Genomic DNA, 27,903 nt, shown 5'->3' with positions numbered 1-27,903 from the left:
AAATTGGTTGTCTCTCTGTTTTGTTTTTTTTTTCTTCTAGGTGCTTTTAAGCCTTGTGAATATTTATTGGGCAGCTGGATGATTCGACTTACTGTCTGGTTTATTTTTTTGGTTGCTTTGTTCTTCAACCTGCTTGTCATGCTGACAATATTTGCATCCTGTACTCCACTGCCGTCTTCCAAACTGTTTATAGGCCTGATTTCTGTCTCTAACTTATTTATGGGAGTCTATACTGGTATTTTAACTTTCTTGGATGCTGTCTCTTGGGGCAGATTTGCTGAATTTGGCATATGGTGGGAGACTGGCAGTGGCTGCAGAGTAGCTGGGTTTCTTGCAGTCTTTTCCTCAGAAAGTGCCATTTTTTTCCTGATGTTGGCAGCTGTTGAACGGAGCTTCTCTGCAAAGGAGATCATTAAAAAGGGGAAAAGCAATCGCCAAAAACAGTTTCAGATGGCAGCAGGTTTTGCTTTCCTGTGTGCTGTGGTAGCAGGATGCTTACCACTCTTTTATAAAGCGGAGTACTCGGCGTCACCCCTTTGCTTGCCCTTCCCCACCGGAGAGACACCTTCGTTAGGCTTCACAGTAACTTTAGTGCTCCTGAATTCATTAGCATTTTTGCTAATGGCTATTATCTACACCAAACTCTATTGCAACTTGGAAAAAGAGGACCTCTCCGAAAACTCGCAGTCCAGCATGATTAAGCACGTCGCTTGGCTCATCTTCACAAACTGCATCTTCTTCTGCCCCGTTGCCTTCTTCTCCTTTGCGCCGCTGATCACCGCCATTTCCATCAGCCCCGAGATCATGAAGTCTGTCACTTTGATATTTTTCCCATTACCTGCTTGCCTGAATCCCGTTCTGTATGTGTTCTTCAACCCAAAGTTCAAGGAAGACTGGAAGCTGCTCAGGCGCCACATGAGCAGGAAGAACGGCGCGCTGGCCATCGCTGTCAGCGCCCAGGGGGGCTGCGTCCCGCAGGATTTCTACTACGAGTGCGGGGTCTACACCCACCTGCAGGGTAACATTGCCGTCTGCGAGTGCTGCGAGTCGCTCCTTTTATCCAAGCCCGTGCCCTGTAAACACTTAATCAAATCCCACAGCTGCCCCGCGCTGGCGGTGGTGCCGTGCCACAGGCCCGATGGCTACTGGTCAGACTGTGGCACCCAGTCAGCCCACTCCGACTATGCGGACGAGGACGACTCCTTCGTCTCGGACAGCTCGGACCAAGTGCAGGCCTGTGGCCGCGCCTGTTTCTACCAAAGCCGAGGATTCCCCTTGGTGCGTTACGCCTACAACATACCCAGGATTAAAGACTGAAAGGTGTTCTGGCCAACAGCTGTTCTGATAACGAGGTGTAACCCTTCGCAGGCCGCTGCCTGTTTTGGCCTTTCAAGCAGGAAGCACTTTTGTAATCATCGCTCAGTGTCGTTTGGAAAGAAGGGAAGCGGGCGGTAACTTCTTGAGCCATACGTTTAAAAAAATAACTTTCGAATAAATCGGTTGCCCTGACTGTAAATAATTGGTAAACCAAATTTGTTACCCAATATTTTTACTCTTTCCACGCAATAGTGGTTTCTTTTATACAGTTTTTTACATGCTAATGCTGTGTTTCCACATTGTACTCCAGTTGTACTTTGCTTCTGCTGTTGGCGAGGTAAGTTCTGTTGATTTCTATTTTTATTTTTTTTTTTGCCAAAGCACAATATAAAGGACAGCTGTTTAATACTAAAGGAATTATTTTTAAATGTGACTTTTCTATAAGAAAAAAAACCTCTTTTGCTAGCTTTGTATAGTGTATTCAGCATTGAATCTCAGGATGAATTTTACTGCAGGGCCAAAAAAGGGATTAATTCTCCCACACGTAACTGTGACAGCAATATAGGAATGCCATGTTTGTTTAATAATTCAAGCCAGCGTTTAATTTGTTACAAAAGGTTTTGCTACAGTAAAGCACTTGTAATCCACAGTGACTGTAGACTCTGAGAAATAAGAATATGAACAGCTGTCAGGAATAGTAGGGTTGGACATGTTTTTCCAGTGATGATGCATTAGTTCAGGTGAACCACAGCAACTTTCTTCAGCGTTATGCAGTCGGGTCACCCTGCTGGAAGAAACATTGATGCATTGGGGGGGTGTTAGCAGTTCTGTCAATGAATACAGCTCATATCTTGTCTGGCGAATGCTCTGCAGCCTGCTGAATGTTAAGAGCACCCCAATAATATCTAGGAATAGACCGAGATCTTTGCAAATGGAGGGAACACAGAAAGCAATTTTGCAATAAAGAAAAGAATTTTTACAATTATTTTACTGAGAGTGAAGTACACTGTGCAAACTGACTGATTTTCATCTAAATCAGTGCAGTGTTTTTAAACCATTCAAGTCCTGAGACCCAAATGATTTAAGTACAATCAGTGAGCCATTTATATTTAGTTTGAAATTGGAGTGACATAAAGCTACGAATGCATGATTAAATAATTCTCTATGTTTCTTGAACAATACCTAAATCAAGAGCAAATCCACTGCCATCCCAGTTGCTCTGGAGACATTTTTGTTAAGATTTAAAGCTAGATTGCTGTTTTGAGAATTAAACTGTATATACTGTTCATACAATTAATTTTTATCTTTGTATTGTAAATTATTTGATAGAACACATGATGGGAAATGTGGCTTCAGTTCATTTTGTTAATTAAAGCTACCTCCTAAACAATAGTGGCTGCCAGTAGCAGAATGTTTAAAATGTGGTTTATATACTTTTTGCATTGTAAATAGACATGGTTGTATATTGTCACTGTAATAAAAACAGAATCCTTGTATATCAAAATCATGTAGTTTGTACAAAGTACAGGAGGTTTATTTACTGTATGCTGTTAATTTTGTAAGCCAAAATATTCACATGTAAAAACAAAAGAAAAGAAAACCAACCCAGAGTTGTTAATTCTTATATTTACACTCATGAATATTACATCTGCAATTAGTGTGCAATCTTACACTGAAAGCAAATAAAGGGTACATCAATATTGATTGTTATTTATCTCTGTTTTTCAAAAGATAAGGCTGAAAATGGTGCACATGTAAAATTATTGAGCGTAAATAATGTGTCATCTGCTCCCAACTACATGTGGTGAGAGTTTCAGGTAATAATTGCCAACAAAGTAAGAAAGTTGTCAATTTACAAGGGGGTTTATTATCTCAGACTAATGCTGACTCTTGGCATGCAAAAGGTTAAAACCTTCAGAGAAGTGTTTGTTCTCTTATAAAGCAATCTCTTTAATAAAGACATTATTACATATTATATTTGAATTGAAATGTTTTTAGTATGGCTTGGAAAATCATACAGATGATCATTTTGGTTCTGAGGCTATTTCCACGTTGAGTGTTGTGGTGTTGGTTTTTTTTAGCCACAGTTTTGTCTGTTGCACAGTCCATCTGTTGGCCAGCCAGGCACAGGTTGTGAGAATATTTCTAACAAGAATACTTCTCAAAAAGGACAGTACATGTCAGATGCCAGTTGGTAGGGGAGGAAATCAACTATCAATTTCAGTGTTCTTTGAGTATGGATCTATTTCTTCTCCTGTTTTACAATTGAATGCTATTTAAATGGTCAGACGTGATCCATCTGGAGTTAGAGTATTTATTGTATACATCAATGGCTTTGTAAAGTTACAGTTAGCTAACAGCAAATTTTTAATGCAGTCAGCCCAGTGTCTGCCAGCACACACAGGTTTTGTCTGCTGCTAGAGGTGAAAGAGCACAGGCACTGGCCACTAAAATCAATGCATCAAGAAGCAGTGCGGCAAAACTTGGCTGTCTCAGCATCACCATGTGCCCAGCACCTATGGATGATGACATAAGGACAACCTGGAGAAATCAAGCCACCAGGTACTTCATAGCTCCTTTGTTGTGTCTTTGCTGTACAGGCTGATCTCAGTAGTAAGGCATCATGTTCAGATGTTCACAGCCACAGTAGGAAAGCCAGCCACTGAGAACTTGCTCCCTCTTCTCACTCTGAAAGTGGCATCGAATATGTGGGGACAACTTTGCCTTAAATCTGTGCTGTGCAAGTAAGGTTTTTTGGTTACCTCTGTACAACTGGCTTTCTGAGCTGTCACCCGGGCAGCCATCTCAGCTAGGCAAAGCTTCCTGATTACAGTTTTGATACTCAATTGAAACTTCACAATTAATACTCTTCTGGGGCATCTGCAGGAAAGAAATCTTTTGATTCCTGTGAGTCTAAAGCCAGCTGAAACTGTTCTTACAGTGACATTGTCACATACCTTCCTTCTAAACCCCTCCAAACTGTTGTACCAAGCTCCAACACTGGATGTAGCAGACAAAAGGGATTTGCCATTGACTTTAAATAAAGGAAAACTTAAGACAAAGAGAACATTTGTTTGTTTTATTTTTCTTCTTCATCTGCTGTTGTGAGGAAGCAGCTTTCTGCAGGAGGAGAGACTCACAAATTAAATTGCTGAAGTTGTTGTTGAGATATTCCCTGCTCTTTCCTCACTGAGAGTAATTTCTTGCCTCTATTAATTAGCCTGCTCTGTGGCAGAATGCTGGTGAGATCTCTTAGCCTGAAACAGCCTTTTTATTATCTTACAAAAATAACGCATCTTCTTAGCAACTTGGTCAAGATTCCTTTTCCCCTTCTTTTCTTTCCAGTAGAATTTCCTGTGTTTAATCATAAATTTACTCAGAAATTTCAAAATTAGAGAAGGATACTTTGCTTTAATAATTCTGTTGACCTTGATTACTATTTTTAAGCCTTAGGTTTTAATTTATAGGGTAATATTTTTAATTAAAAGCACAGTGCTGAGTTTGTTTCATACTCTCGATTTAATAATTTTTAATTACATAGATGCTTTTGATCTTTTACTGCTTGCGTAAGTTTATTTTTAGCAAGAGAATATTTTTAATACTCCTTTTCACATATCGTGCAATAGGATCTGACCAATTTAGCTGTCGAGTTCAGTTGAAGATAATTAAGTAAATACGGAAATGAATTAAATCTGAAATGGGCTAATACCTCACAAATTACTGTTTTCTTTACTGTTGTATCCTGTAAGAACTTGGAGGGTGAATGGACACAGTTTGTTGCACTACACTACTCTTAAAACACCATTTAGGTTTAACTAGGAAATACTAGTTAATGGTCACTGTGGTGTTTACTATAGGGAAAGTATTTAGATTTGAGGGTAACAAAATACCAAGTGTCTCACTGGTTTCTGGTAACAAAAGTATAACCTGTAAGTGCCTTTTGAAAATTTCAGCCCCAAAACAGACAACTAAATCTGTTAATAAATGAAGGTTTAAAAGAGAAAGACCAGCAGGAGCAGGGAGGTGATCCTGCCCCTCTCCTCGGCCTCGGTGAGGCTGCACTTTGAGCACTGTGTGCAGTTTTGGGCACTGCAGGATAGGAAGGGCATTGAGGTGCTGGAGAGGGTGCAGAGAAGGGCAACGAGGCTGATAAGGGGTCTGCAGAACAGGTCTTAAGAGAAGCTGAGGGAGCTGGGGCTGTTCAGTCTGGAGAAGAGGAGACTGAGGCGAGAACTCAGGGTGCTCTAAAACTACCTAAGAGGAGGTTGTGGTGAGGTGGGTGTTGGGCTCTTCTCCCTGGTGACCAGCGATGCAACAAGAGGAAATGGGGTCAGTTTGCACCAGGGGAGGCTCAGATTGGATATTGGGAAAAAAATCTTCACTGAATGGGTAGTGAGGCATTGGAACAGGCTGCCCAGGGAGGCAGTACAGGCACCGTCCCTGGAGGTGTTAAAAAACCAGGTAGCTGTGGTGTTTCAGGAGATGGTTTAATGGTATGGGGTTGTAGGGCAGACAGCTGAACTTGATGTTGGAGGTCTTTTCCAAGCTTGATAATTCTGTGATTCTGGGTTTTGTATGGAAGCATAAACTAGCTGAACCAGTGAGGGCTGTTCAAAAGCAGCAGAGACATGATCTCCAGCTGACATGGAACAACTGATTTAAGGAGATCATGCTATTAATTCAGGAAGATGGGATTTGAATATGTGTGTTCCAGAGAGTTCTTGCACATCCCTAACTAAGAGAGAAATTCTCACCTCAACAAGGCTGCACTCTGTAAAGGCAGATGGCTCTACACCTGCAACCAACAGAATCTGGATTGGGACTAGCAGTGGGTACAGTATATTGCAAAGAGGAGAACACCATACTGTGAAGGGAAGCTAAAGCTATCCAAGACCTCTCAGATTTAACAGTCTCCAGTCAAGCAGAGCTACAAATCCAGGCATAAAAATAGTCAGTAGAAGAGTATAGTCAGTGCTCGTGCAGCTCTTGACACCCAGTCTGGAGCCAAGCAGCTTCCTTCCTCACTGCTGTGCCTGCTGCACTGTTTTTCCCCATACTGGAAAATCTGAGGACTTGAGAAGACTACACTTGGTTCAATTTTTTGTTTTGTTTGTTTTTTTGTTTCCAGATTGCAAGTAAAATTGATATAAATCCTTTTCTTAATAATTGTATGCTTGTTGTCTAAGCCTTAATGCAAGTTGTCTAAGCCTTAGCTTGTGCCTCAAGGTGTTTTGTTTTTTTTAAGTAGGATTATTTTAATGTTTTTTCTGTGTCCCTGAATTACAGAATCATCATGGTTGGAAAGGACCTCTGAGATCAGAGTCCAACCATCAACACAAAAAACCCCCAAAAATAAAAGCCAAAAACAATCAAAAAAACTCACCAAAAAACCCACCAAACCACAGACAACCACACACCCTCCACCAAAAAAGCCCCACAACAAAACCCCACAACCTTGGCCACTAGAGCATGCCCTGAAGTGCCACATCAGCACATTTCTTGAATACCTCCAAGGATGGTGACTCAACCAGCTCCCTGGGCAGCCAGTTCCAGTGCCTGACCACTCTTTCAGTAAAGAAATTTTTCCTAATATCCAATCTGAACCTTCCCTGCAGAAACTTCAGACCATGTCCTCTGGTCATTATTCGCTTGGGAGAAGAGGCCAACACCCACCTCCCTACAACCTCCTTTCATGTGGTTGTAGAGGGTAATGAGGTCTCCCCTCAGCCTCCTATTCTCCAGACTAAACAACCCCAGCTCCCTCAGCCACTTCTTGTGTGACTTGTTCTGTAGCTTGGTAGCTCTCCTCTGGCCATGCTCTAGCACCTCAATGTCCTTCTGGGGCCCAGAACTGAAGACAGTGCTCAAGGTGCAGCCTCACCAGTGCAGGGGGCATGATCACCTCCCTGTCCCTGCTGGCCACGCTATTCCTGGTGCAAGCCAGGATGCTATTGGCCTTCTTGGCCAGCTGGACACACTGCTGGCTCATGTTCATCAGTCTGTCAACCAGCACCCCCAGGTCCTTTTCTGCTGGGCAGGTCTCCAGTTGCTCTTCCCCAAGCCTGTAGTGTTGCCTGGGGTTGTTGTGACCAAAATGCAGGACCCGGCACTTGGCCTGATCGAATCTCACACAATCGCCCTTAGCCCATTGGTCCAGCCTGTCCAGGTCCCTCTGCAGTCCCTTCCTACCCTCTAGCAGATCCACACTCCCACCCAATTTGATGTTGTCTGCAAACTTACTGAGGCTCCACTCTATCCCCTCATCCAGATCATTGATAGAGACATTGAACAAGACCAGTGCCAAACCTGACCCCTGAGGGACACCACTGGTGACCGGTCACCAGCTAGACTTGACTCCATTTACCACAACTCTCTGGGCCTGGCAATGCAGCCAGTTTTTTACCTAGTGAAGAGTCCACTTTTCTATGCCATGATTCGCCAGCTTCTCCAGGAGAGTGCTCTGGGACACAGTGTCAAAGGCCTTACCAAAGTCTAGGTAGACAACGTCCACAGCCTTCCCCTCATCTAATTGGCAGGTGACATCTTCACAGAAAGAGATCAGGTTGATCAAGCAAGACCTCCCTTTCATAAACCCATGCTGGCTGGCCCTGATCCCCTGGCTGCACTGCGCTTCTGGATGAGCCTCTCCATGGTCTTTCCTGGTACTGAGGTCATCCTAACAGGTATGTTGTTCCCCAGGTCCTCCTTCCAGTCCTCCTTGTAGGTGGGTTATTGTTGTTTCTTGGGTGAGAAGTGAGGCTGATTTTTCACAATGGTAACAACCGTGGTGGGGGGGTGTGTATTAATTCACTCAGTTGTTCGCAGCAGCTTCATCATGTCAGCTGGATTTTGCCCATAAAATTTAGCACTGTTGGCATTTAATTTCTGCCATGGCAGATGCTGTTTAGAGTCAGCCTTTCCTATTATGGCACCAATTTCACAGAATTCGGGTTTTGCTGTGAAGCACGTTCCTTGCAATGGGTCATTTGTATGCTGCCAGTCCTGCTATGGCCACAGACAGGATCCCTGTGCCTGAACCTGCAGGACTGTTGTTTCAATGGTTAGTAGTTCACAAAATTACACTGTTTGGGCTTTTACCTTGTGTGTGTTAAGTAGGGTGCAGTGACTGTGGAGCTGTCTTGACAAGTTGGGCAGAATGGGAAGAAGAGGGATAACTGATGCTATTTTATATTTTCACTTCTCTTCAAAGTTGGATGTTTCCCCCGCTCCGCTAACAATGCTTTACTTCCCCAGAAGGTGAACTGGCTTTTGCCACCCTCTGCACGGGCAGTCTCAGTGCATAAACTCTGGCATCTTGTCACAAAACTAAGGTGTGGCAACAAAAGCTCGTTGCCCAGTTCCTGTTCTTGGATCCTCAATATAATAATATAGGGAGGAAAGAAAAAGACTCAGATGTTTGTGCCTTTGGCAGGATCGCAGCTCGTTGCTGCCTTGCCTTGAGATACCCGCTTCATACCTTCTGGCCATCCTGGATGAGCAGCTGTGGGGCTTCATCAGAAGTGAGAGATGCCCAGTGCAGTGACCTCCAGAACTGCTCAATTCAGGGAGAAAGCACTTTTTTTTCTCTTTTTTTTTTTTTTTCTGTTCATTTAAGGCTGTTGCCAGTTCTCACTATGAAATGGACTTTTAAGGTCGGGGAAGGTTTTCAAACCTTCCTGAGATGTTCTGAAACTACTTTGTCCTGCACCCTGTTGAAATACTTGACATTTCCATGCCTGCCATGACGTGAAGCTTTGCTCACAGTGCTTATTTAAGCCAGGAAGGAAAAACAACTTCTTCTGCCCCTTGGGTGGCTGCAGCACGTCCACAGACGTTCACGTAGAACCAGAGATGGTTTGTGTTTAGCAAAGCTGAGGCACTGCACTCTGCACCTTGTATGCTCAGAATTCGGTCCAATTTCAAATTTGCTTGTTGGTGTAACTTCCCGTGGCATGAAATTTAGGTTCTATGGATGTTCTGCTGTTTCCAGTGCCCAAATCGTAAGCTTAAATTATTTTAACAGGTGTTACTTGTTGCCTGTTAGAAGCTGGAGAGAGTAATACTAGAACCTTTGATTTACTGCAAGTGGCTAGAGTTATTTTAACATAAAAAATATCGATTAGCTGCATAGCTGATGTAAAATTGTGATTTAATTAGGTAGAACAGATGTAAAGAGTTCGTATCAAGTAGCGTAGGAGAGCGTCAGAGATCAGGGCAGGTGGCCAGGCCGGCTGTTGCAGGGCCTGCTGCTCTCCCGGGGCCAGCGCTGCTCCCCCGTTCAGGGACAGGACGTGCTGCGGACAACACAGAGCCAGCGGGGCCCGGTTCCGAGCCGCGTGTTCCCGGGAATGACCGCAGGCCGCGCGGGCCGGGCCCGCTCCTCCCTCGGCCGCAGGCGGGAGGGCGGGGCCGCGTCCCGGTTGCCATGGCGACGGGGGGGGGAGGGGGGAGCCGCGGGGGCCGCCGGGAGCGCGGGCTCTTCCGTGGAGGCTGCGGGGCCCGGCCCGCCGGGCGCGAGGCGGCCGGTAACGGCCCGTAACGGTCCGTAACGGCCCGTAACGGCCGGTAACCGCCGGCATGAGCAGCGGCGCCCAGACCGGCGGCAGGAGGAGGAGGAGGAAGGCCGCCCGCCCAACCCCGCCGTCCTCCGCCAGCTCCGAGGGCGAGGAGCCCCTCAGTCTCTCCGGCTGCTCCCCGCTCCCCCCCAGCTCCCCGAGCGGCGAGGAGAAGGAGAAGGCGGAGGAGGAGGAGGAGGAGCGGGTGGCCTCCCGGAGCCCGCCGGGCGATAGGTAACCCCTGCGTCTAGGCCCGGGTTGGGGCAGAGAGCTGGGGGCCGGCCCTGCGTGAGGAGCCGGGCTCCCCCACTCGCCTCCCCCCGCTTGAGGCCTTCGTCGGGGGCGAAGGATTATCCCACGTAACTACGGATTTGTTTGCACAGATAGGTGCTTCAGGGAGCTCATTCCCTTTTTATGGTGTCTTGGGAAGCCACGGTCTTTTCTATGGGCGGTGAAGTGTTCTCATGCGTTTGTAAAACGCCTCTAGGCTGTTGACCTGAGCCTCAGGGTCTCTGCACGTTAAAAAGGTGCATTTCTTCCCGCCATCCTTTTAAATGTCTTTAGAGACTTATCGGGCTGTTGTGCCTGGTGTATATAGCTACATGCAGCGTCACTTCTATGTGTATCCATTGCACAGTTCTTGTTCCCGTGGCCTGATTTCATTCCCTTTTAATTACATGCAAACTTAATAGGTCTTCTTTCCCTTGGGATCTCCTCTGCTTGACAGGAGAATAAATAATCCATATACCTCCCTTTAAAATAGAAGGCAGAAAAGCAGGGAGTGCCTGGAATACAGCCTTAGTGATGGAAACTTCACAGGTCTGTGCAGTAGCTGGTGGTGGATGTAACTGGCAAGACTGAACTGAGCTGAAAGTGCCAGTGGGGAAAGGGAAGGACAGCTGAGCTTCAGGGGACTGCTGGCTTCCAGCAGGGTTCTCCACCTCGTGTGGAGAGCACATCTCCCAGCTGGACTGAAGGAGGATGGTCCACACCAAACTTTTCTTGGAATAAGTTCTGAAAGCCCAGGACAAGTGTTTGGATGTAGTCAGAAACAGAAGCTTCAGACTGAAAAGGGTATTAGCCCGTTTATAATCCCTCTTGCTTAAAGTTTTCTGTTAACATTTCCTTTTACTCCTTCCCAGTAACCAATTTTGTTGATGTACCTTGAAGTTCTGTAGCACTAAATTGAAACTACTAGGTGTCTTTGCAGCTTGAGATGCTACTTGAAACAGCTCTCAATTTTTGGGCCTGTTGCTGTAGTCTTCCCTGGCAATGGTAGGGTGCAGCTGCTAGGGCCTGAATTGGAACAGCCTCATTAAACTCTGTGGGCACAATATATACTTCACTCATCCAGACACTGTGTCTGAATAATACTGCTGCTGTCTTATAATAAGTGTTCATATAGCAGCTTCCGTGTAGGGGTGCCAAGATCTCGAAGGTATAATAACAAAAAACACTTCTTCTTACACAGCCACTCCCCCCCCAATATGCACACACTCTCTCAAAGAGTCTTTTTGTTGTTGTTGTCCTCTTAAAACTGCACAAAAATTAGCCAGAGGCAGGCATTTAACGTGGGAAAAACAGTATTTGCAAAAGAGAGAGGCTGAAAACAAGGCTTTGTGAAATGGTGTGAGGCATTTTCATACTTTCATTATAGATCAGTGTTATGTTTGATGGCATGACTTAAGTGAATATATATGGTAAATGATAATCACAGTGTTTTCTATTAATCAGACTTAGTTCTAATGCCAAATGTAAGTAATTTAATTTAAGATAGTTATTTAAATACAAATGTGCTCTTGAGAACGTGGTACTTTGAGAAGTCTGTTATTTTAATTATTTTGAGGAAGGCCAGAGCTGTGAACATGCTAACATTTCAGAAAGTGATCCCATGAAATTCAAGCTCATTGTGGCTAAAATACATAATCATTGTGCCAGGGAGAGTCTGACCGGTGGCTGGGATGCACACTGAGGAGGACTGTGCTCTGGTGCAGTCTGAGAGCTGTAAACAGGACTGCAGAAGAGGAGAAATGTTTCTCCTGACAGTTCTTCATATTCAGCTTGTGTTTTCCTCTGTTTAACCCTCGTTTTATGTTCTTACTTGCAGACAATAAGTTTTTAATTTATTGCTGTGAATTATTTTTTGAGAAGTTAACAGCTTGAACTTTAAAATTACAGATAAAGGAAAACACCTAGTAAATAATGTTTTTCTTAATTCATTCCTTCTACAATACTTTTTCTCAGGTTAGCCTAACATGTCAGCATTGTTCTAGTACAAAGTGCCATAATGCAAATCGAGCACAGCAAAAGAATGTGTGGAGGAAGTATCCCTGCCCAAAATGTCAAGTCTGGACAAAGCTGTGTTGGTTTCCTGAATTTGAATACATAATACTTCTATCCTTATCTTTAATGAACTTTCAGAGAGTTCTTTTCTAACAAAATGTGTTACTATGCATACCTCAGTGGCATCCCTTATTATATGTACCTGTTTAAAAGCTCTCTTTATTAAGTTTTTGGGCTGTGGCATAAAAGCCCCAGGATTCTGCAGAATGTGTTGGACAGCTTGGGAGGGCTGGGCCTGTGCTGCTGCTGTGCAGGTGCTCTTGGTGTGTCAGGGTGTTCTAGCAGTTCTGGTGTGCCACATCTCTGTGGCAGCATGCTATAAAGAGGGTGGGGGGCTGATTCAGGAAAATCAGTGGTTTCTGGTTAGTTTCAGGTGAATCAGTTCCCCATAGCATGTCACAGCATGGTCACGTTGGCGCGCACGTGTGGGTGACAGCAATGGAGAAGAAGAATAGGACAAAACTCCTTAGCACTGACATTGTCTCCAGATACTTTGTACCACAGAAATGTTTGTCCTGGTTTGACTGAGATGTAAAATACTGTACTGCTGTTCCCTGAGTATGTGCAATACTTCTACATTGATAGAAACCAAATATCTTAAAAGACTTACTTCAGGAGCATTGACATAATACACTTGTTCAGATGGCTCTTCTGTAGCTTAAATTCAGCAAACAGAATTACTGTAGTGAAGTATGTAGGTAGAGGTTTCCAGAGCCCATGTGTCCATATAAAACACTAAAGTGAAGTTCAGTTTCACTGCTTTGCTGTTAAGAAAAAATTCTGTAGAAGACAGAAGAAACCCTATAAAGAAATCTATTGGCATGTTTTTAATTTTCATTGACTTAGAGCCTAATATGCTGTCTTACTTATGAAGTATTGCAGGTATAGAATATTATAAAAGATATATCTGGCCTGGGGCTAGGATTGCTGCATTATTAATGAGTAAAGAAGTTATGAGTGAGTTATGCAAGGTATCCTATTAAAGGTCTAATAGAACCTTGTATAATATCATCAGGTATTGTATGCAAGCTGTATTTCTTAAGTGTGTTTCCTGTGAAGGCTTTTTAGGGTGGAAAAATACCTATTAAAGTGAGTAATCCTTAGTGCTTTTTGATATAATGAATCCAGTTCCACAGGGCTTGAAAGAAGAACAAATATTCTCGCTTGTCCTTTGCTTATACTAGAGGCCACTTGATCCATGGAGTCTCTCTGACCAAGGACAGGATGTTAATGTTAAATCTCTGATTTCCCTTGGTCTCCATATGGGAGAAGGAAGGTGACACTTTGATGTTTTGGTGTTAGATTTTGTTTAGTTCATAAAAGGTAATGCTTGAATCTGTTCCACAGTTTGGAAAAGGGGGCAGAAAATCACTAAGGAGCTAGAATTTAGTGCGTAGAACATAAGGGGAGCAGTCAGAGGTACAGTGCTTGTGCTATTTATCCATCTTGAAGATGGCTAAGCTAGTAGAAGAATAATGGCATTGTTGTCACAACCTGCCATACATGTCATTTTCAAGGCAGTAGCACTGCTTAGCCATTCAAGCAACTACATTCCAGTTAACATGCTTTTACTTTTTTTTTTATTATTATTTTTTTATTCAGGAGAGCTGAAGACTCTGAAATATCAGGAGAAAAAAGAGAGTCACCCTTAGAAGATAATCTGTCACCATGGGAAGAAAAAAAAGAGTCACCCTTGAAGGATAATCTGTCACCATGGGAAGAATGGTTCATTGGCAAAGAGAAGGAACTACGTGCCCGCTCACAAGCTAAAGCTCAAGAGGTGAATGCATCTTAATACTTTTATGTGAAGTACCAGGCAAGATAACAAGAACCAAAATACTGGACTTATTTTTAAATTTTGATTGTGGAACCAGTCATTTTGTCCATTATCTTTCAGTGTCTTGGGCCTCCATGGTGTTTGTGTTTGACAGTGCTGACGTGATTCATGCTACACTCATTCTTTTTGTTAAATGTTATGATTTATTGAAGTGGTGCTGTATAATATTCTGCTTATCCAACTGTCAGTTAATGGTTAGAGTTTAAAGGATTAAAACATATTTATATAATTGGTACCCTGATTCCCATCATGGCTACATATGACTGCATGCAGATAGTAAAACATGACAGGGCGTGTGCTGGGTGTAAGCATGCCAAGCTACTTGTTTAGATATGAGGCACAGTTTTGTTACCCACTTGGTGTGTAATTATACAACTGTTTGGTGTCCTTTCCCAGCATAGATTTCCTTGTCCCAGCATTTTTTTCCCCTCCTTCCATCTTTTACCCCCTTGCAATGAACACTTCTGGAATATTTGGACTGGGGCAGAATTCAATGAGCACACTCTTATCTTTTCTTGATTAATATGTTTGTAGTTGCAGTTGATTAAATGATACTGTTGTTTAACATCAAATTGCAGGTATTGAGTAGTGGTTAGAACAATCACATCCAAGTTAGATAGTTTCTCACTTTAGTTACTGATTTACTATTTGACCTTGAGCGATGTCCTAACCTTTTTGTGATTCACTTGGGGATTTTGTGATTCATCTCTGTAAAGTGAAATTATTTTATCTTTATAGGACATACAGTAAATAATTTCAGGATTTCTTATCTTACAAATAAAGGTTCTGCTTCAAAGTTTGCTAAAATCTGCAATAATTTTGGCTTTAACTTTTGGATTAAACCCTAAGGTTCCTGTTATTCAGGTTCTGAACATCACAGGTAACATTTCACTTAGCTATCAATGCCTTTCTGAATGCAGAGCAGAAAATTGTATGTATTGTAGAAAAGTACTGCTGCAAATTAAGATTCTACTGACTGAAAGGGCATTTAAATAATTTGAGTGATTTGTTACATTTAGTTGTTTCCAAAGCCTATTTAAAATACATATTTCCAGTTCATGTTCTAAAAAGTATGTATTTCTATTGATTGTATTTAATAATATTTGTGTTGAGTGTCATCCATATCTTCCAAAATCTTAACAAAGGAAGAATTTCAGAATGTAATGCTTACATTGTTTGAACTGCAGCACTGTTCAGTGCTGAGTGTGCTGGTGTAGGTGGTCACCACAAGTCAAGATATGTACTCTTTCTTACATTAGGAAATGAATATACAGCTTGAGAAGATAAAACAAAAGCAAGAATGTGAAAGGAGGAAAAGGATAGCTGAAGAGAAGCACAAGGAATGGGTCCAAAAAAAAAGAGAAGAGGTAAATATTGCCTTCACTACAAATCTTCTAGCACATATCATGCTTAAGTAAACATATGTAAAACATACTTAAAATGTTTGGGACAACAGTGTTTTTAGTTTGCTGAATGAATGGCTGTTTTAACTGAAAATTATAAAACCACACCAACACAATTAAACATTTTTCCAAGACTGACTTTTTTCTGTAAGGTATAAAGAGATTTGTTTTCTGAGTAGTCAGATAAGTAACAATTGACCTATGTCTTGTGCAGTAACCTTCTGCTAATTATAACTAGAGTTTTGGTCTTCAGTATATCCTCCTTTTTCTGACTGCCTAGATCCATTGCCCAAACATTTTGGGTAAAGTGTACATCTTAACTGTCTGCAATGTCTTGTACACCAAGTAGAGCCAGAAGAAGGTTTTAGTTGAGTAGCACTGTGGACAGGCAAATAGTATGGTAGAATTTAGAGGGATAATTGAGGTGTGAGGCTAGATTCAGGAAATTCTCAGTAGACCACAGTTAGCAACTGGGAATTCCTTCATCCAGAAAGTAATTTATGAGTGGGATAAAATTTTTTTTTAAGCTCTCTTGAGAGGGATGCCTGAGTCCAGGGTTAGAAGCAGCCAGGATCCTGACCTCCATGGAGCACTGCACAGTATGCTCCCTGTGACACAAAGCAAGCATGTGTTTTGGGTGGCAAAAATAGGAATGTTTGGGGGGCTTGGGCTCGTTCAGCCCTGAATAGTTTGTGGGCATATGCATTAATTGTCTTGCGGTCTGTAGAAATACCAGTTGCTTACAGTTCTGTACTTCCAGTTCTGAATAAAAGGAGATGAAAATTCATTTAAAATATCACAATGGCACTAGCTGGACTAGATGTCCAGACTTCATATATTTGTCTTCACCATTTCAGAACTCCTTCAAATTCAGTCTAGACCCACTAGAATAACCTGTGTTTGAATCTAACCTAATTACTCTTAGACTCAACGCTGACTGGATGATTGGCATAAACTTGCCTCCAAACCAGTCCTGCTCTCAGCATTTGTTATGATGTAGAAAGGGACCTTTCTTATTAAAGTATACAGCAGAAAGTAGAAGATTCATTATTCAACACAAACAATACCATTTTCCTCTTTTAGAATGCAAATGAAGTTATAGATGTCTGTAACTATTCATTGGCTTGAAAGAGTTTGGGCTGCATGTTAAAATTTGTTCACAGTTCAAAACAGTGAAAGTTCTCATTTTCCCTCCTTCCTCCTCCCCTACTCCCAGCCCCCCCCCCACTTCAACTTCTATAAACTTCAACCTATTTGGGTCTTCCAAAGATCTGTGTGGATTTACTGATTAACTTCTTTTCTCATGACAATGGGAATAGGGGTCTTTTTTATGGTAATCACATCAGCACAGATGATGAGGAAAAAACCATATTTGTGTCTGGACTTTATCATATTGTATTTTGGAAGGATAAGGTCATCCTTAGGCCATGTCCCAAGCTTTTACCAAAAGTAATCTGATTTTCATTTAAATCTGATGATTCACTGGCTAGTCTTTTCTGTAAACCACACTCAAATCAAGAACACACTAAACTTAAAAGCTTAGCTGTCTGTAGGGTATTAACATTTGTATTGCATGGACCTTCAAATTTCCACAAGAACATGTGTGGATCAGTACACAGACTGAAGGACAAATATGTCAATTCAGTGGCTAAGAAGGTGTTTAAAATTGTGTGAAGATTTGACGTGAAGTTAAACATTAGATTCATGTGCACTGACAGTTGCTGTGATTTTCTTAGGGAGCATGAACACATCTCATATTTGGGAAAGCTCACTTCATTTCTTCTTAGGAGGATGTAAAGGTGCTCCTTGAGGCAAAACTCACAGTATTCACTAAAATATGCATTAAGCAACCTTCTTCATATCTGGTGCTGATTCTGAGCCTCTGTGTGTAGACTGCAGAAAATGCTGTACTTGAGAGGACACAGTACTTTTGGGGATGGTCATGATCCCAAGTCTGTCTCCTTTCCCATTGGGGAATACTGAAGGAAGTAGGGGATGGTTGAGTGAGCATGAAACTTTCCTTCATCTTGAGCTTCCCTCACCAGGAGACGCTGCATCTTCTTACTGTGATTGTGAGATACGTTTATGTTGGCAGTAAATGTTTGTAAGAGCATAAAAATTCTCTGCCATGCATTTTGTTGCATGACAATGCCAGTTGTGATGCTCTGTTAAAATATAGCCCTGTTAGGGTCAGGTTAGGCAGCAAAGCTTGAGCACTAGTTTTGTTCCCTGGCAGTTTAAATTTTTATTGTTTAGAATATATTTAAAACTATATGGTGTGAATTTTTGCTATGCTTCCAATCATTTGGCATAAACTACTTTTGAAAATAAAATAATAATAATGGACTATTCTTTCATGTGAATAGTCTTTGTGATTGTATAGGTTGTAAGTTAACTAAAAGTAATATATTGAAATATGAGCTATCAAAGAACATTTTAAGCTGTGAAATGTGTTCATGCAAATATGGAAAAATTTTCAAGCTCATTAGGAGTTAAAAGCATAATAAAATTAACTGTCAGGCACTATTTTGGTTCTACTAATGCTTTTACAATTTTTGGTAAGATACTAGATCTCTGCTGGACAAAAGTAGTCTTGCTTTCTCTCCTAAAGTTGAGTCATTTGTGAGCAAACAGTAAATTTTCTATTTGACTTGTTTCGTTTTAGATGTAATAGAGCTCTATTTTTAACAAGTCACAATAATATTAATCAAAGTATTTTAGCTCTAAAATATCTCCAAACATGCTTTTGATTCCAGAAGAAAACTTACTGGAATGCAACATGATTTTTTTATGTAACTAAACCTTTTATTTCGGAGTTACTGTTAATTTGATTTATTGATAAAATTGAGGAGTGCATGATTATAAATGCTGAGCCAGCCAACTTGGTGTTAATTGTGTTTTCAGTATTAAAGTAGCCTTGATATGAGCAGTATGCAGAACTGAACGTGGCTCAGCAAAGCCATTAGAATCTGTCTTAATCCTTCTGGTGTGTTAAAAACTTTGCCTGGTTGCTAATTGCTGTATTTAGATTCCAGTTTGGGAAGGAGCTCTGTGCTTTGTGCAGGCAACTCAGAACTGAAGAGTGAAGTTTAAAAAGAAGGGAGGTGATGACCTCGATGCCCATCTCATCACAGAACTAAATCTTAAATAGGTGTTGAAAACTCAACCGCTGTCAGTTTCTTCAGGTTAGGATTAATGCTTGTGAATTCTTCTTTTTGTTTTTACTTTTAAAGTTACACTAACCACAAGTGGGTAAATCTGTTAACATCTGGGAGAGTAAAGCTGTTAAGAGGTGAAATTGACCTGTAAGTGTGTCATGTATTGTGGCATAGTACTCCAGGGTGAGGAACAGAAAAAGCCTTCAAGCTCTGCAAGTGCTGCTCAGCAATAATTGAACCACTATTGTGTTATCCACCATGTTTTGGTCACAAGTCCAAAACATAGCACCACAGGAGCCATTATGAAGAAAATTAACTCCATCCTAGCCAAAACTAGTACATATATGTAATATGTGTGTTTACAACAATAACTGCAATCTCAAAAGCAGAATGCTTGCATCCCAAAATAACTCATTCTAAAACTCATGTTAACATCCCTGTCTTTAGTCTTTAACTTGCATGTAATACTTTTATGCTATTTTAGTGTATGATATTACAACTAACAAAGTTGTAGGAGCACAAGCAGTGAAGTTACACATTTTACGTTGGAAAAACTAATTATTCTAATACCCATGTTAATTTGACTGTAGCCTTTCAAATACGTTCAGCACTGTTCAATAGAGAATAAGGCATCACTTTTTCTTAAAAGTAAATATGAGCAAAGCAGACATTAATCATAGAACTTTGTTGTTCAGCTTTTTCCTGTTGTTTTTTTTTTCTTTTAGTGAGTCCCTATTACCTACTGAAAAATAAAATTTTAATGGAAAAACAGGTCCCTGATGGGAAAATTCTTTTGATGCTTCTTCATTGAAAATTTTGTTCTTCTAACTTACTTTACTGTTGTCTGATGGTCTTTATTAGAAGGAAAAAGTAGTAAGAAATATGAAAGCCTAGAACCAACACATTATAAAATCATGAATGACTGTTTTTGCAGCACCCTTCCCTTTCTTGGGGTGCTGTGTGTTTCCTCCCAGAAGAAAGACTTTGATTCCAACTCTTACTCCAAAGACTGTTTAATTTGTATTTATCTCACTGTTCCTAGTACTGAAGACAGATTGTTCAGCAGCTGGAGCATGACTTTCAAGTTAAAAAGTCATGCTTACTCATGCTCTTTCTTTCATCCAATGACTTGTTAATTATTTAGTGAGGAGTGGTACCTCTTCAACAGGGGTGGAGAATCCAGTCATCCCAGCCTGCAGCCTGGTAGATGGAGTTTTCTCCCCACAGTGGGACACGTTAGTTTGAATCCCTTTAGGCAGAGAGGTAATGACATCTTCCCTGTCCTAGGTTAATGTTCTAACAGCTGAACTGTTGTTCTGAGTCAAAGCTGTGGTTGCTGCTACATTTTACATAGAGCCTGATGTGCTCTGGTTTTTGCTGACAGTTTAGACTTGAAAGGGGTGCTGAGATGTTCAGCTCTTTCAAGCCTGCACCCTTTCAAGGATGTGTTTGTGAGGGAAGCCTAAATATCTAGCATAAATGACTTCTGACCCTGAGAACCAACACCATTTAAGAATTTAAAATTTCTGTTTAGGTGCCGAAGTCTGTCTTTACGTATCTAAACTTTTTTTGTAACTCTGGTCTTAATTTCTTAAGGGTTGTTGGTTGTTTTTTTTTTTCCTGCATATTGCGGGGCTTTCAGTATCTAGACCTGGAGTACTCTTTTTTTTTTCTTTTAAGCATGGCATGATGTGTCCTTGCACAAAACTTGTCTGTGAGGTTGTGCACAGCCAGTCCCAGAGGTCACACCTGAATCTTAATTGTGTCCAAACTTACCTTTAGATTTCTGTGAGCAGAATTACCTCACTTCTCATGGTTAGTTTTCCATAGACTTGTGGAGGAGGAATTCAGGTTGGGAGGTTATGAAAATATAAGTGTTTGTGTCTTTCAGGGGCATTTGTGGGGTCTGCATTCTTCTGAAGATCCTGAGAGTGTTCAGGGACCAAGTACACTGAGACTTCCTGCTTTGTCACAAATATTTAGTACACATGTGAAATAAAACAGTTTGAGAAAGATCCATGTATGTAACCATCTTACAACTCTCCACTTACTAGGCTGCATTGACTTTGTGAGAACTTGAGCAATTAATCACTGTAAACCTGCCTGTCAGTAGATTAGTAGACAACTGCAGCTCAATGTTGTTTCTCTGACCTCCTTTCTAGCTTCTTGGTCTTTTCACATGCCAGTTCTGGAGACATTAAAGAAGTGTTTCTGTGGGCTAGGCTTGGTGACTGAGCTGTGTAATAGGGCTAAATTGAAAAGATAATAACAGTTGGCTGAACAACCCACAGTTCTGAGGCTGCTAAATATGATTGACGTTTAGGATTATTATGAGGATACATGAGGAAATTTGGATGGATGTTCTGATGTTTGCAGTGTGGTGAGAGGACGAGAGGTAATGGATCAGAACTGGAAGAGAGAGAGGAGATTCAGGTTAGACATTAGGAGGAAATGCTTCAGTGAGGGTGATGAGACATTGGAACAGGTTGCCTAGGGAAGCTGCGGAAGCTCCATCCCTGGAAGCTTTCAAGGCCAGGTTGGATGAGGCTCTGAGCAACCTAGTCTAGTGGGAGGTGTCCCTGCCCCTGCAGGGGGTTGGAACTAGATGATCTTTAAGGTCCCTTCCAACCCAAACCATTCTGTGATTGTATCCTATGACTTTTCCTGTGTTTTGCCATCAGTCAAAATGATGCTAGAATGTTGTAGCTAAGATGTCAAAGCAAACAGCTGCAAAATAGATCCATCAGTTACCTATGAAAAGAAAACTGTTGTCACATTTTACAGACCAGAAAATGGGAAGGATTGCTGTGAGAAGTACCATAAAAATAAAATCCACAACATTAATATCTGGAAAGTTTTCTACTCAGTGACACTCCTCATAGAAAATACAGAACAGAAAGCAGCTCTGCACTTTACCCTTTCCAACCTCTCATTTAATCATTGATGTGAAAGTAGAGAAATATCTATTTTACTAATTTTCTTCCAGTTGGATATAGTGTCTCTATTTCAATGGTAATTGGTCTTTTTTCTGCCTGAAAAACTATTTCTACTTCCTGTCAGGAGGGAAGGAAAATGCTTTGAATTTTAAATTCCTTTGACAATTCTCGACATGTGCATAAGTCTGATTTTTCTGGAAAAGTTAGTAGTTTTGCTGATGAGACTTTGGTTTGGTACTGACTCAGTGAGGCACATGCTGCCTACTGAGTCACCCTCACTGCCTTGTGGGGTGGCTGGATTTGTTTTGGGTGGGGGATTTCCAAGTGCTGACCTAGCTCAGGCTTCATTAGGCTTGGAGGCTTGATAGGATCACAGCCCAGAGCAGTGAACCTGCAGGCCAGATTTGTATCCTTTCTCCTCAATAGTGTGCTTGGGTGGGGTGGCAGGAGAGCAAGCCTTTCTTGCAATGAGTAATTGGGTAGTTTACAATCAATACCTTAATTTATGTAATACATGTAATTGTGTTTTAAAGCAGTTGTAAATTTACCAGTGGTTTAGTGAAGAGATTGTGTCTGTTTTGAACACAAGATCAAAGAGAATTTTTAGAACCCAATCTGACAATACCAAGCATAAATTACATAATTTCTCTCCCCCTGAATATGTGTGGAAGGAGAGTGAAGAGAGGATTGAAGAACATGTACATTAATATGCACATTCCCAGCATTTTTGATAGACTCATATAAGGGAAAGCAATGAGGTTTGGGGAAGCTGGGTAGGCCAGGGTGACAGGAGTTTGACATGAAGCAGGTTATTAAAGCAGCTGGGAATGTGGTGTGCACCAACTTTATGAACTAAAAGCTGTTCTGTGCACAAGAGAAAGAGGAAGCATTTCTGATTTGACTGCACAATAATTTCTAGGCAGCTGCAAAGTCTGCAATTCTGCAGGGACTCTCCCCTTCTTAAGGATGTCTCACTGGAAGTAAAACTTAGCAATAATTGTGGCTTCCATGGAAGTGTGCATGGCATATCTTTTTTACACAGGACCTAATTTAACTTGAAGTCAGCCTAGGTTGTAGCTGAACTAATCTGAAGTATGGTGATTAGAGAGACATAATTTTACGAAGCTTCCCTGCCTTTTAATTACAGTCTCTAGAAAAGTTCTTAGTCTGTTTTCTGCTTATAATTGTCCATTACTGAACAATTCCCCTAGGTATGGAAGGGCCATTTTTTCAGTTTTCTCATAAATATATTTTCATGCTTTTCACATGATAAGACCCTTAGCTAAAGACTGTAGTTTTGAAAGGTCCTTACTCTTGTAACTTACTTTTATGTACAATGGAGATTAAGAACAAAAGATTTGAAATCTTTCTAAGCCTTCTTTGGCAATGTTTTTAACTTGCTGTTTTAGCATATATCTTTCATGTTGCAACTTTATTGGTAATTTTGGTATGAAGGACAAGGATTGAACCAGCAGATACCCTGCTTAGAACGAACTGCAAGAGTTGTGCTGGTCCCCAGCTCCAGTATTATGGCTTCTGCTTCGTTATCTATAACTGCCCATGGGGGCAGCAGGGCAGAGCTCTAGCTTTCTGCCTTTTTGAGCTTGTGAGAGGTAGAACAGAAAGGAAAGTATATTCCTGCTATTGTAAATGTGTTTGTCCTCTTTTCCATTTATTTGTTATACTTTGCAGTTGTATTTCTAGGCATTTGACATCATACTGCCAACTGTAATAACTCTGAGTCAGCATAAGTTCCTGCTATACTACGCATCTCCTTTCTTCAAGAGAAGTATGCAGGGAAACATATAAGAAGATTTCTTAAAAAAAAAAACAACAACATTTTTATTCAACAGTTCCTTTCTATAAAGTGGAAAGTGTTTGATCTGAAGTCTTTTGCCTCTACATGTGTGTACAGGTTCTTCAGAGCTAAGCAGAAGTAGTACTGAAATCAGTGGCATCGCAGACATTTCCTAAAGGTTACAGGAAAGAAAAGTGAGAGCTATTGTTAGTCTTCAAATGAAAATACTTCCTGCTCCAGATCAAGAAAAGGCCATCTCATATGTGCTTGTTTGCTTAGAGAATGGTCCCCAGAACGTTGTGTATTGTAAGATACACACACACTGGGAAGACACAGAAGTGAATGGCACCTCTGTGTATTGTATCTCCCAAAAGACAGGTAGCAATTTCACTTCACACTCAGTTACCACTTCTTGCCTTCCCCAGAATGTGTTTTCTCATTTTCTCTTTCACAGTTTGGAGAGGAAATGTGTGGATTGATTGCTAGATGAAGTCCCTACGTGAATAAACTAAAGCATGTTAAAACTCCAGAGAATACCACAAAACATGGACTGGGTTGTCATGTGAACTTCTGATTTTTGTATCAAATTATGGTTAAGTGTGCTGAACAATCTGCATATCTCAGTGACTCTTAGAAGAGGGCAGTTTGCCTGACTTCGATTTGGAACTGTAGTGTGCTCTGGATTCACTGCAAAGTAAAACTAACACACTGTTGCCAGGAATTGCAATATATATTTCTTTCCCAGAAATACTGAGGTGTATGAAGTGTTTTAAAAAATGTCTGAGTTAAATAAAGCAATGTAGTAAACATAATAATAGCACAAGGAGTCCTCAAAGTAGATTTTTTTATTTTGTTTTATGACAACTTGATATGTTTAAGGCTGTTTTATCTGGAACCACGTGATGAATAGGTCCTGTCTTCAAAGAGCTTACACTATGGGTTTTTTTCAGGGTTATGGTAATTTTGTTTGTAATTAAATAATAAAATTAACTGTATTTCTCAAAAGAACTGGTCATTGAAATATACTGAAAAGTTTCTGTTCTGTGTTGTTGATCTATTTCGTTTAGGAAAGACGGGAAAGGGAACAGAAGCTGAGCAAAGAAATGGTAGAAAAAGCCACCAGGGAACTAGAAAAAATGCAGTTGCAAGAAAAGGCTGAAGAGAAGTATAAAGAATGGTTAAAGAAGAAGAGAGCTGAAGAGGCAGAAAAGAAGAAAAAAGAGAAGGTATTAATCAACTAATAATTTATTTGGTTGGGGTTACATAATCTGGACCTTAAATAAATTGGTTGATTAAATTGATTAGAATTTATCAAATGGAAGTGTTGTACATGAGGGAGATACTCAAAAGTAGCAATGTTAGTGCATTGAGGTATGGTCAGAAAAGCAAGATTTGTATTAATGCCTTTTTTTAATAGTCTTTGCAAACCCACTACAATTATGACATAAGGAAAAGAGAAATACAAGTCTCACAGTCCATTGCAGGGTGACCCAGACAGAAAATAGGCAGCATTATGTTCATCCTTCTCCCAGCACCACTACTATGTTGTTATTATTATGCTTTCACGTATATCATATAAAAGCATTTTTGCATATTTGTACCAATCTGATGCTAGGAGTTCCAATTTTAATGCTATTTCATATTACTTAATCCCCTGTGTATTTTTATAGTGAACTTCAGAAGATCTGTTACTTGTTACAAGCTTCCTAATTTATGGGCTTTGAGCTCCTCTAGTTCACTAGAACAAGTGTTCTATTGGGGCTGTGCTTGCAGGAATAATAAAAAATTGCTCTGAAATATTACGTATTGGTAATAATTATGCCTGAAAACTATGAAATTTGTGACCAGATATCTTATCTGTCAGGTTAATTGCTTGTATTTTAATTTAATTAACATTGCAGCATAATTTTTCACTAGAATATGTAATGTTATAGGAGTACTGTAGTACTGTTGTAGCTAGATTTGGGGGAGGATCATGGTGAGAAGAATTTTTCTATATTCCCCCTGTAATTGCAGCAGTTAATCTTGAAGTGCAGAACACATAAGCATGTCACAAATATATGTAACAATTTACCTGGATTATCTTTTAAGACACCATAATCAATTTTTAGGCCTTGACCTTAATTCTGTAGTCTTTAAAAATCTACCATATAACTACAACACACTTAAATATTCTGTACTACATATAGTCTTCTAAAAGGTTTCTGGGAGCTTTTTCTCAAACACTAGGTTAATGAGAAGGTTGATTTTCTACTTTTTTTTTTTTTTTAAGACTTACAGGGGAAAAAAACACCACTTTTCTGTTTTCAGGAAAATGTATTTATATTTGAAAACATCTTTGAAATACATTCAGCAGTCTGGGCATCTGCAAAAGATTTATATACCATTTTGTGTGTATTGTACAGGGCTCTGTCTGTAAGAATCTCATTTTATTTTTTAAATTGTTAGGAAAAAGAAAAAGAAAGGGAAGCTGAACAGCAGCAGAAGAAAGAGAAATCGGAGAAGATCTTTAAGCAATGGCTACATAATGCCAGAAATAAACCACGCCCTGTTTTAAATGGATATGGCTTCCCACGTTGGAAGTCTGCAGGTTTGTACTCCCACTACATATGTGGTGACTTAGGTTTGTGGTTCCTTCTTTCTAATTTTTTTAAGGTAAAATTAATCCTGTTGAAGATTTTAATCCCGTATCTAATTTTGACACGTGAGAATTAGTGCCTCATATGGGTAGAGAAGCTTTTACTCCAAGACCTTTTTGTGCATTTTTGTAGGCATTTATGTTACTTGGGAGTAAAATGATATTTTTTTTTTAAAGAATAATGTGGCATACTGTGCCATAACTGATTGTTATCTCATTTTCCTTATCAGGCATAGGAATCACTAGAGCCAGTCACTGCTTCCTGTGAAGCAAATGAGTGGTGTGTCAGCATCCTTGCACAGTTACTGTTTGTGTTACAGAAGGTGTGCACCACCTGAACACCCCTTAGCAAAGAGGTAGTTTTTTGAGACACAAAGATTAATAAGAGGCTGACAGAAATCTTGTCTGAAAGAGGAGACATGGGAATCAACCTGTGTTCTGATCTAAAGTTTCCTTTCAATGTAGCTTTGCACCTGCAGTGCACCTTCCTGGCTTCTGTTCCTCCTCTTTTGCTTACAGTTGCTTATAGATGGTGATAAAGTTTGCCATTGTGGGTTTTTTGGGCCTTCATTCCTTCCCAACAGCTGCAGTCACTTGTTTAAGTGGTTTTTGAAAAATATTTCTCTACTCAGTCTTGTTCATGCACTGGAATGTATTGCAGACTTTGATTGTGTGCACTGAAAAATGACTGATAGGGCAACATGTTCCTTCTCTTGCATTTTAGGTTTTCTGAGATTGCTTTTTGGGCCCTAGATCATTAATTGCAGATGATTAATATATATGTGGGTAATTAGTGTCTTTTCTTCTCCTCAATAAAAATGAAGAATAACAGTTAAGCAAAGTTGGAAAAATGTGAGCTTTGTGTATGTGGTGACAGGAAGTTTTAGTTATAAATGCTTTGAAATAATGCAAAGTAGCCAAATTCGTAGACATTTACAGCTCTTAAGTGGACAAAAGACTCAGCATTCTGAATGTTACCCAACATTTGATCTGCTTTTTTTTAAATAGAGACAGTTACTAGTTAAAAAAAAGTGGAAGATTTATTACTTCAAATAATTTAATTATGTGATATGCCTCTGCTGTCTTTCTCTAAAGACACTTGTTTTTATTAGTCCAGATGATTATTATAACTACTTTCATTGTAAAGCTTGTAGCATCAATATTTCTTTTTAGTTATGGGTATTTTCTAAATGTTTTAGGGTATGCTGGTGGAAATTTGTATCCAGTCCCAGCATATTATAACCCCATTCCTTGGAAACCTGTGCATGCACCTCCTCCAAAGGAAGACAATGTTCTTACCATGAAGAAGAGTAAGAGACCTGTGTCTTATCGGCCACGTGCGTCTACACGTACAGTAATTTATAAGCCCAAGAACAACCTTGGTATTGGATCCTTGTGCAGAAAGCAGTTATAGTACAGAAAACAAAACTATTCTTGAGTGAAATGAGCCATTAATATGAAGTTATATATAGTTACGTGTCCAAAACCAGACTGCTTCTTGAAAAAAGTTTTTGTGAACAGGTTTTATATTTACACTGAACTGATCATTCAGCTTTTTAATGTGGTTTTTTATATGTTGAATTTTAGTAAAAAAAAAAAGAAAAGAAGACAAAAAAAGCAAGAAAAAGTAATATGTAGCCAATTGTAATGGAAGTGTACCTCAATGCCAATAAAAAGCACCAGATTGTTTCTTCCTATTGTCCTCTTTTGTTGTTGAAGGAATTCTTCTGTGTAGCTAAAATAACCCCCCAAGCTGGGGGTTGCTGTGGCTGAAGTGCAGGTCAGGTTGACCTGACATTTGGCCTTAAAGAAGCTCATGCAATTGGCCTTGGCCCATTGACCAAGCCTGTCCAGGTCCCTCTGCAGAGCCTCCCTACCCTCAAGCAGATCAACCTTCCCTCCCATCTGATGATGACCT

General features: G+C 40.5%; 2 protein-coding genes across 2 annotated transcripts in view; both read left to right on the top strand.

Moving 5' to 3' along the window:
* LGR4 (leucine rich repeat containing G protein-coupled receptor 4) overlaps positions 1-3,292 on the top strand; it is a 79,708-nt gene extending 76,416 nt beyond the window's left edge. Inside the window, exon 18 of the mRNA XM_051622079.1 lies at positions 41-3,292. Coding sequence (XP_051478039.1) covers positions 41-1,317 — 1,277 coding nt within the window. The 3' untranslated portion in view covers positions 1,318-3,292. The remainder of the gene's footprint in view (positions 1-40) is intronic.
* Positions 3,293-9,782: 6,490 nt separating this feature from the next.
* CCDC34 (coiled-coil domain containing 34) lies at positions 9,783-27,678 on the top strand. The gene is made up of 6 exons (XM_051622082.1): positions 9,783-10,106; positions 13,818-13,995; positions 15,312-15,419; positions 24,415-24,573; positions 25,796-25,937; positions 27,185-27,678. The coding sequence occupies exons 1-6, from the start codon at positions 9,895-9,897 to the stop codon at positions 27,397-27,399; spliced, it is 1,014 nt and encodes a 337-aa protein (XP_051478042.1). The 5' UTR covers positions 9,783-9,894; the 3' UTR covers positions 27,400-27,678.
* Positions 27,679-27,903: the final 225 nt, after the last annotated feature.

Source organism: Apus apus, chromosome 5 (assembly GCF_020740795.1).
Source record: "Apus apus isolate bApuApu2 chromosome 5, bApuApu2.pri.cur, whole genome shotgun sequence".
Classification (NCBI taxonomy): Eukaryota; Metazoa; Chordata; class Aves; order Apodiformes; family Apodidae; genus Apus; species Apus apus.
The sequence above is the reverse complement of the archived record's forward strand: the minus strand, read 5'-3'. Positions and strand labels throughout refer to the sequence as shown.